This window comes from Lingula anatina, chromosome 4, assembly GCF_051362555.1.
Source record: "Lingula anatina isolate TDL-2025a chromosome 4, LinAna3.0, whole genome shotgun sequence".
NCBI lineage: Eukaryota > Metazoa > Brachiopoda > Lingulata > Lingulida > Lingulidae > Lingula > Lingula anatina.
The window spans coordinates 4,425,718-4,436,263 of NC_141770.1; the positions used below are offsets into that span (position 1 = coordinate 4,425,718).

Here is a 10,546-nt window from a genome sequence, read left to right on the forward strand (position 1 = left end):
ACTGGCAGAGATAGGTCCATAGTCTCTATTGAACTTGAATAGGAAGTCATATACTGGCAATCTACATGTGACCTTAAAATTGACCTTTGACCTACTTTTCACCATGAACTGAACTTTGCAAATTTTGATTCCCTTTTATCTCCAAAACTGGCAGAGATAGGTCCATAGTTACTATTGAACTTGAATAGGAAGTCATATACTGGCAATCTTAAAGTGACCTTAAAATTGACCTTTGACCTACTTTTCACCATGAACTGAACTTTGCATATTTTGCTTCCCCTTTATCTCTAAAACTGGCAGAGATAGGTCCATAGTTACTATTGAACATGAATAGGAAGTCATATACTGGCAATCTAAGTGTGACCTTGAAATTGACCTTTGACCTACTTATTATCATGAACTGAACTCTGCTGGTTTCTTTCTCTTTTAACTCCAAACCTGGCAGAGATAGGCCCATAGTTACTATTGAAGTTGAATAGGAAGTCATATACTGGCAATTTACTGTGACCTTGGAATTGACCTTTGACCTACCTTACGATGAACTTAACTTTGATCGTACCATTTTTAGTAATATATATATCTTTTGCATATTTTGAAAATTCTTGTTGATTGCATTTTTACAGCTTGTCAAGCACAAGACTGGTGGCTGTGTTCCTTATTTTGTATATGTGGGGGTCTATACGAATGCGTTTGCTCCAGCTGGTGGTACAATATTCGGAGGCGGTATCGCCTCTCTGATCCTCTAGTTCAGAAATACATTCCAATAAACTGAAATACTTGCAAGGTCAGCTAACACTAGGATGAATAAGTTGCTGTAAACGTGAAGGAGTTAACAGTTCTTGGTAACCTGTTATAGATAAACAGGTTGAGATGACTGTGAATTTGTTTTATATATATGGTTGTAGTTATTTTCTTATATATACATATATATATATATTAATCTAAACCTTGTAAATTTTAACTTAAAGGGATAATAATTTGTTTCTGCCAAAAAATGAATTTTCCTGGAGTAAACAATAATTTTCCCATACTTACCAATGGTTAATGAATCCATTTTTACATTCAAAGTTAGTCCCAGGTTTTTTTCTAAAAAGTTTGGTTTTTTGTTAAAATCTCTTAAGAGATTTTAACAGAGTATAGCCATCAATGGAGGTCACTTGGTCTAAAGACAAGCACAGATATCAGAATAATAGCTATAACTGCAGTTTTTGTGGTAAAACAGAATATATTATATTTCTATGAGTTATTCACAATGTTTTTATTGTGAAATATAGATCTCATACGAAGAGTTATTATCCCTTTAAAGGCCATACATTTATACCCTACATATATTTAGCCATCAAACATGTCCTACTGCTAAACACATCCAGGCTTATTTCCCGCTGGGTGGGGTTGATATAACATTGTTTTCTGACATTGATACAACGTTGTTATCTGAGGTTGACACAACTTTCAAATCCAACATTTATCCAATGTCTACTCAACGTTATGGTTCAACGTTGTTTCAACGTTAAAACAACATAATTTGCCCGCTGGGTATGCTATTTTCAATTCTTTGGCATGTTAACCATCTCATTATTGAACTAATTACCTGTTTGTCTGTCATCCACATTACTCAAAAAGCTATGGACCAATTTTGATGAAATTTTCAGGAACTGTCAGAAGTGGGCCAAAGAACAGATAGTTTTTGTTGGTGATCCGGATCAATAATCAATCAAAAATCAAAAATAAAAAACTTAATCATTATAGAATGAAAATTTAGGGGTGAAACGGCATTGTGTTTTTTTTTATGCTTGGTGCTTTTTTTAGTTGCATATGTAAACATGTTCTTTTGACATTTTCTGCATCTTAACAATTTTGTTAGTTGTTTATATTAAAATCATGGTAAATCTGTTAGCGTGTATTGTGAAATAAAGAATAAGAAATGGAAATAAAATTATATCAGTGTAGTTTGTCAGATTCGTTCCTTTACTGTTTTCAGATCAAGGAAATTAGATATTTAAAATTGTTCTATTGATGTATTTTTTATTTGTTTGAATAGGTCTGTCCATACTGTAATGCCATACTTGAAATTTTGTTAATTCTTTTGGAGGTGGTGCAATGTTCTTTATGTATGAAGATATATTGGTTTTCATTTTTAGATACTAGTGAAAGTCTTTATGTTTTTGGTACATGCATGCCAATAGTATGTATGTTCTTCATTATTTCACTGTAATAAAGGATATTTTGGGGGAAAATATGTATGTTCAATTTTTGCTCTTTTTCTCCCTCTAATCTTTTCCCTTTCACTTTAATTTTTATAAGAAAAACAAATATTTTTATGAAAAAATGGAATAATATCAATAAGTAGATTTTCCAATTAAAAATATACAAAGGTTAGACAAAATTCTAATTTCAAGAGGGGAATATTGGTGCGATATATTTTTCAGAAACCTCTTAATCCGCCACTGCATTACCGATATGCGCGTTACCATATTGCGTGTAGATTGTTGTTGTTGTTATTGTTGTTATTTACGTTGTGAATTGTCTGTCGGCGCAACACTCAATAACTCCCTTTCCTTTAACTTGTTTGATTCCGTTATAATATTTACAACATCAATTGAGAAGGCTACAAGTTGCCTTAAAATTTTGCATGTGATCCTCTATGAAGAGGAACTGTAGTGACCAACAAGATTTTTAACTCTGAATTTATTTACTTCTGAATAATTTGACTGTTATGGGCATTATTTTTTTCGCTCGGCTTTCTCCTTTATATTCGCTTAAAAAGAGAGAGAGAGGGTATTCTAATTAAATTCATCCTTGTCGAACACAAACAGAAATGCTGTCAAAATTTTAATGCTTTGCCGATATCCATTTTCAATCACAGTTTTTTTTACCTATATCAAATAATTATGACGAAATGTCGCGTGCGATTTTCGCCCAAAAGCCGTGACGTCTGCAGCGCATCTCTGAGGCGCATTTACTAATTATTTTTCACTCGTGGAATGATTGTGTTAGTGCAGAAAATTTCTTTCTCGCCAGATGACAACTGAAAACTTTGATAATATTTTTTGAACCACCATTAAGATCATCAAGGCCATCAAGATCATCATCGTTACCATGGACATAATAAGATTTAGATAAGACTATTTAGGTCCAAGTCGTTACAAATCTCTGAACATCACTTCCGGCCAGTCTTATATTACTTCAAGGAACCTAATTTGCATATAAGAGAAAAAATGCATTTTTCTTGATTTTGGCCGGTCTCCAATTTTTTCATTATTTTCAAATAGCAATGTCATCTTTTGCTCACAAATCGGGACAACTTTATTCCAAATGCACTGTTTGTAAATTATGTAATTAGAAATAATTTTTATATCACAGACGTGTATCACGTTCTCACTCCATAGCCATAAAACTCGACAATAGCTGCCTGGGTATAAAAGTAGGTCAATTGCCTGTATAAAATTGCCATACGATTATTGATTTTTTAGTGTGTACCGTTTTAGGGGGGAGACACAAGTGGGAGATGTATCAAGATACCAGCAAAATATTTTGGTTGCATGCGGGTACTGAAAGTCAGAGTATATTGCAAACTTTGAAAGAAAAGAGTAAAACTAGCCCCCATCTCCAGCTTCACCATGTAGAACTTTATAGATGCCACGGTCCCTCTCTATATCATCTGACTCTCCCTAAAATTTTTTGGACCGCGTTAACTGTTCAGCTCCCGGGAACCGCGAAGCATCCAGCGAGGTAGCAGACGCTGAGCTCTGCAGACGGCACATTGCATTCACAAGAGGGGGTAAAGGTTTTCTAGGGAAATGCTGTATTTTATTACATCTGACGAATTACGTGATAAAGGAAAGATGTTTTACATATTTGAATTTATATTGACTAAGTGCAGTGAGAGACATTGATTCACTGTATTTCTTCTCAAAATTGACAGATTTAAAAAAAAAAGAGCAAAAGAGATTACCTATCTCCCCTATGAATCCTTACATGGCATATCCTATCCGTGAACTTGATCTACTTTAGTTTTCACACTCCTACACACGCTGAGTTTGTATCGTATCAATAGAAATGGGGCGTATTGGTGGGACGGGGGGGGAGGGGGGGGGGGGGGAGAATTCTAATGTGACTTTTCATGTTCAAGAAGATATGGTATTTCTATTTTGATAATGCTACATGTATAACAGTTAATGAACAGTATTACACACAGCTAGACCGAAGTCTGTTGTTTTATACGTTTTTTTTTTTAATATAAAATAAAACATTTTATTTTAAAAGATAGACCTGAATTGAGAGCGTTGGCAACGGGGAAGAGCAGTTTTGTATCCAAACCCACAGTTGTTGATTATGCTGGTCTGCACATTCCAAGCTTTATTGTAATTTTGATCTGATTCGTTTATGTTAAGATGATTTACTTCGGACAAATAGTGAACCGATGTACAACTTCGATGATTCGATTTGGTTCTCCCCCTCTTCGACGATGAGCCTGTGTGTGTGTGTGTGTGCGTGTGTGCGTGTGTAGTGTATGCCGTGTATTTCGTTTTCACGTAGTCCTGCCATACATTGACAAGGTACCGACATTATTTTAAAAATTAATTGTAGCTTAATTGTAGTCAAGGGTGTGTATATTTTATTTTAATTTCCATTTGCTTGAAGCTGTATTTGTTGTTCAGATTCCGTTTTTAATTAATTTAAAATTATTTTGCCTTTGTTCTTTTCATTAATTTTTCTTGTATTATTCTGAAAAGTAATTTTTTATTTTTAGGTAATAATTACTTTGTTATAGATATAGAGTCATCCAGATTTGTTCATGATTCTATAAATTAGTGACAATACCACCAACAAGAATGCCTTAATTAAACCCGTTCTCTAGCGCGTGGTTTCCTACGTAAAGACTCCTATTTATGGTTTTGATGTGCACTGTTTGAACTTTGTCGCTTCGGACTGCGACGGAAGTATGATGGTGATGAAGACGTACGTGCCGAGATTTAACGTAAATGCGAAATGATAATAGATAAAAGAATATCCAGCTTTAATTTCAGTTTATTTTCCGTGAAAGTTGTCTGATATCTTATTGATTCATGTGTCGATGTATGTTTGCAATATCTACTTTATGTAGGAGTGGTAGCAGCAACAGTTCACAATTCACTGCCAGAAACTTTTTGCTTGCCTTGCTTGTATCTGTAATAAAAAGTACAAGCTTAAAGCGCAGATAATTGGTGGCTATGTACAGTAATAGAACTAATAGTAATTAAAAGTGAAAACGATAGAAAAAAAGCCCTTAAAACTCGCATCATGAACCACCACAGTACAAACAGTCACCATTTTAAATGGACACATACGCGACACAAGACAAAGACGGATTGTCGAGAAGTTCATAAAGATATTAGACACTTCAAAAAGGGACTTTATAGAGACAATGAGTATCTCAACGAATATTATTCTTGTTTTATTATTACGTAATCTTCAAGACGTTAACCTTTATCACGCACTTCTAACTTATTGTCCCTTTTCCATGCATCATACACCACTTATACCAGTAGTTTGCTTGTTTATTCTTGTTTTGGTACCTGAAGAAGGTTCACAAGCCAAAAGCTCGGGCATTTTTTTTTATCTTTCAGAGTTAACCTTTATAGATGCGTTTTCAATATATACATCTTTTTCCGTAAAGATACGAAAAATGCGGTCGAATGAAAATCTGCAGTTTTAAATATCAGTCAAAGCAATTGATTATCATAAAAGAGGTTTGTTATCTGATTCTGGTCCGAGGATCAATTGACTGTGAATTCGGCCAGACACAACCGGAGAGAGAGAGAGAGAGAGAGAGAGAGAGAGAGAGAGAGTACATTCTACTCGAGCCACAGATGGAGTTTTCTCTAGATATTCACAAATATGTATAAAAGTCAAAAATGCCTTTCATAATTTTTTAAAGAAATATTTCTGTGTATGATTTGAACGCAAAGGACGATGGCGTTTGTTACGTTATTTAAAAGCAGTATTGACGACAGCTATCATCTGAGTCCTCAAAGAAGGGTGAACTCATAACACGGTCGGAGGTACGTTGTGTGGATAAATACAATGTAATAATAACATTTTGTCTCTCTTCTCTCGCTCTTTTTCACTTTAGTGAGTCTTTCGATGCACACGAAAATCGTTAGCTCAGCACCTGTGCTAATCAACAGGAAATGCGGACTTAATTTTAAACCTTCGTTACTGTCGCTCACAACACCATCTCACATTCGCCCATAAGGTTATTTTCCATAAAGTAAAAGAAATTATGAACTTTTCAGGAAGCAAGTATAATGTCTAACGTCTTAGAAAATATCTAGAATGTTTATCTTAAGCAAGCAATAAATAACTTGCAGCTATTTTCGCGGTGCCGCCCGGCTTTTAAAAACTGAGAAATCCTCCGTCGCGTATTTTTGTTGCAGATCATTAATTTTAGTTGTTCGATGCTTTTGAAATATTTTAGTCATTAATCTTCATTTTAGTTAAAACAATGACGGAAGGCCCCATTGGGTATTTTTCTTATCCGTGAAAGCCTCTTATCATTTCCCGAGATGCTCTCAGCGTTCTTATTTTAATAAACGTTATTCGTGAAGCACCCCATTCCCGGGAATCGTGAATTGCGGGTTTCTATCCCTCGTCCCTAGTGAAACGAAGTCATTATAGTCGATGATAGTTATTTTCAGCTCGCCAGACTAGCATTTTCAATGAGATATGAATAAAGTTTATAATTAATATGTGTGATTTGTGATTTGATGATTTTATTTCCCGCAGCCGTGAACTGTGATCACTACCCCCCCCCCCCCTTCCCAGCGAGCCCTCATGATTAGCTAGACCTTATACATATGTCCAAGGCTAGACGATATGTTAATAGAGCACAGTCAAATCCAGAGGCGGATTTAGGCCGTCTTCTAGGTCTTCCGGAAGACAGTCAGATTTTCAAGTTTACATTGACGGGTATCTAAATTTTTCTGTGGGAAGACGGTCAAAAATGGATGGATGGATCAACAAAGACACTGGTAATTTGGAAGACTGTCAGAAAATAGTTCTGGATCCGCCCCTGACAGTCAGATGTTTTACACGAAACACGACATTCTCTTAGAAAGCTATTTGCAAAACCTTCGTTACCGGGCATTGAGAAAATATACTTGGGATTGAGGAAAAAATTTAGACCTTTTGAAAAAAAATTAACGCGCATCTAATATTAAAAGGCTTCCCTAAGCCTACTAGCACAGTCTCTGGCGCTGTCTATAAAAGTAAAGTACAGGTACTAGTAACTTTGCAGGATATTTAAGCAAAAATTGACTTTATAATATTTTCAAGTATGTTTATTATACTTTTAATGCTAATTAAATGTGAAGGTCCTTAAATGCTCCATTTGCTCATATTGAGCGTTGTGTTAGCAGTGCTGACATCTAGCAAAAGTTGAAGCAAAAAGAAAATATGTAAAAATAACAATAAAAAAGAACTTAAAATTACCTTTTTGTAAAAATATATTCTCAATCAATAATATCACATCTAAACGAAAAATCAAAAGATATAATAACCTGGACGCAGAGTAAAACTGCGGCGCGCTTCATGTGACCGGATGTACCGAGATGTGACACAGTATTCACTGCGGGTTTTCGTTGACCTACTTAGTCGGGCTTAGTTCGGCGGAGCGGGAACATTTTGCACGTTATGAAATAACGCTATACCAAGGACAAGATATATTTATGAGTTACCATCAAAGTCTCATCTGAAGCAGTAGGACATTCCACGATTCCAGCATCCTTTTAAATGCATGCAAAGACATTCTTGATGACAAGAGGGTGAGTAATTTGTTGCAGTGATCTGGTACCGGAAGTCTTGGGATTGAAAGCGACAGTTGGGCGGGGCTTTTGAGAGAGAGAGAGAGAGAGAGAGAGAGAGAGAGAGAACTGCAGTTACAAGAGCTAGAGGATAGATAAAGGGAGTGTTATAAGTGTTATTCAGTAGATCTGGATTCCTGGAAATATCTGAGGTAAAATGTAAAATGTTCTAGCAGAGTAAGGGAGCAATAGGGTTTCTATATGTTCAATGTTGTCCTAAAAAGTTATTTGTGGGGATTTTTGCAGTGTTCACTTCGTCCTATCAGGTATCTTAATAACTCTCTATTTAGCCATAGCCCTCCAACTGGAGTGAAGTAATGACTTTGCATGTTAGGAACTCATACATACCCCAGTATGTAGCCAAGTATAACATCACATTATTACAATGTTACATCTGGACTGCACCATTCCTGCATTGAATATAGTGTTGTGACACATTTTGAGGCATGTCATGCTGCTTAAGATGCAAAGTCACATCAAATGTCCCTCTAAATTTAGATTAAATTGCCAGTATAAAATGATGACAATTTTAAGTTTGATTTTTTTTTACATGAAGTCATGGCAAAACATCAGATGCATATTAGCAATTTTTTGAAAGTACAAATTTCTGTGAATATGAGGAAGCTGCCAAGTTTGACTTTGCCCAGGACCACTGTCAGTTTAGACATGCAAACAAATAGCCCTTTTTGTCGGGAAAAGGTTCCCTCTGGGTAAATTTTCATTTAGGTACACAATGGTTTCATGGTAAAAGGTCCACTTTTTTAGGGAAAAAAAAAACTTTTGAAATAGCTGGCTACAGGCCTGTTGAATGTTTATAGTGAGTGTTTCTCTTTTTTGTTTTTTCAGCTCAGGCACACAGTTTGACAGAGTGGTCAAATCTGAAAATGCAGTGATTCTCAATGAGATAGCAGAGAAAACCCTCACTGACCCAACACTAATCAAACTTGGAAGGAGAATCTCAACAGGAGATTGGAATCAGCAATCTGTACAGAAAAGATGAGGACATTGATTGAACCATACTGGGACATGAGAGAAGAATTTAGTATTATTGAAGCACACAAACCATTAGTACCCATGTTTAACAAAGCACAAGCAAAATTACCACAGAGAATAGAGCAATGGGTGATGGACTTACAAGATGTTGACTATGAAGTGGTATATGAGCCAGGGAAGAATGATGCAGACCCAGATTATCTCTCCAGACACCCACTGCCACAAATGGGTGGTCATAGTACAGAGAAGATGATCAGATGGATGGTCAAATCTGAAAATGCAGCGATTCTCGGTGAGATAGCAGAGAAAACAATCACTGACCCAACACTAATCAAACTTGGAGGGAGAATACACTCATTATACGTGACTATGTTTTAGTTAAACAGAACAAAAGAAACAAACTCTCAACACCATATGAACTGATTTTCTATATCGTCATGGAAATACATGGTTCTCAAGTTACTGCCAGAAGAGTTATAGACAGAAGAACAATCTGCAGAGATGCAAGTCAATTCAAACTGTGTAACAATGTTGTAAACACAACAGATGATGTAATGAAAATTCCAGCAGACTTGTATTTGAAAGAAAACACAAATGAGATGAGAAGACAAGATGATGCATGTGAATTGCAACTTAGTGATACATTGTATATTACAGTGAAAAGTGACATTGCAGCAACAGACACACAGAATATTCCAAACTTAGATGATATTGCATTAAATACAGAAAATTCAATTGATGAGAAGATACCACAGCAAGAGAAAAACAGTGATCATATTGCAGAACCAATTACACTAGACCACAGAGAACGATCAGAAGACCAGTTACTTTAAAGATTGTGTAATCAGGATGAAGGCGGATCACTGTCCTGAGGAGAAAAAAAGTAGTCTGGGATAATTTCTAGATGTAATCAGGATGAAGGCGGATTGCTGTCCTGAAAAAAAGGAATCTGAGATAATTTATATTTAATCAGGATGAAAGCGGATCGCTGTCCTGAAAAAAGTAATCTTAGATGATTTATATTTAATCAGGATGAAGGCGGATCGCTGTCCTGAAAAAAGTAATCTGAGATAATTTATATAATTTAATCAGGATGAGGGCGGATCACTGTCCTGAAAAAAAGTAATCTGAGATAATTTATATTAAATCAGAATGAAGGCGGATCGCTGTCCTGAAAAAAGTAATCTGAGACAATTTATATTTAATCAGGATGAAGGCGGATCGCTGTCCTGAAAAACTCGAGCATATAGCACTCAAGATGTGACTTTATACAATATGAAAACTGAAAATTCATTAGGATTCAGAATATTCAAGGATAATGGTTGACAAAGACTGTTTTTTTTTGTTTTTTTTTTAAGTTTATATGTTGTAGACAAAAATTAAGGTTGGGAGGAATGTTATATCCAATACATGGCTGCCGATTAGGCACGTCTAGACTGGGGCCACCACCTGGTGGATGACGTGGTAATGGGATCAAGTGTGAAAGAAGCCCATGGCAAGTGAGACCCAGGGCACCTGGTCATAACAGATGATAAGTATTCTACCCAAGGTGGAGCAGTGGTCATTACCCACCGTCACCCATCACCATGCCAAAAACACCTCCTTGCAGGTAGTGCACAAAATTATTGCTTGGTTTTGTTTTACTAGTTGTGTTACAATAGATAATTTGTATTCTATCCTTCCCATGTAGATCAACAAACCAGTTATCA

General features: G+C 35.8%; 2 protein-coding genes and 1 long non-coding RNA gene across 8 annotated transcripts in view; all 3 read left to right on the forward strand.

The window, feature by feature from the left end:
• The window catches only part of LOC147762101 (uncharacterized), a 214,773-nt gene extending 204,581 nt beyond the window's left edge, over window positions 1-10,192 (forward strand). For 2 of the 4 annotated variants that reach the window (XM_087012329.1, XM_087012331.1), the window contains exons 1-2: window positions 7,627-7,805; window positions 8,691-10,192. In XM_087012329.1, the coding sequence (XP_086868455.1) occupies window positions 8,841-9,215 (375 nt within the window). In that variant the 5' untranslated portion in view covers window positions 7,627-7,805; window positions 8,691-8,840 and the 3' untranslated portion in view covers window positions 9,216-10,192. Of the gene's footprint in view, window positions 1-7,626; window positions 7,806-7,841; window positions 7,997-8,690 lie in introns of those variants that run through there. The other 2 variants (XM_087012328.1, XM_087012330.1) reach the window with 2 other exon arrangements.
• The window catches only part of LOC106176769 (uncharacterized), a 226,984-nt gene that overhangs the window by 163,735 nt on the left and 52,703 nt on the right, over window positions 1-10,546 (forward strand). The window lies entirely within an intron of this gene.
• Window positions 1-10,546, forward strand: part of LOC147762108 (uncharacterized) — a 70,776-nt gene that overhangs the window by 32,659 nt on the left and 27,571 nt on the right. The gene's annotated exons all lie outside the window — the stretch shown is intronic.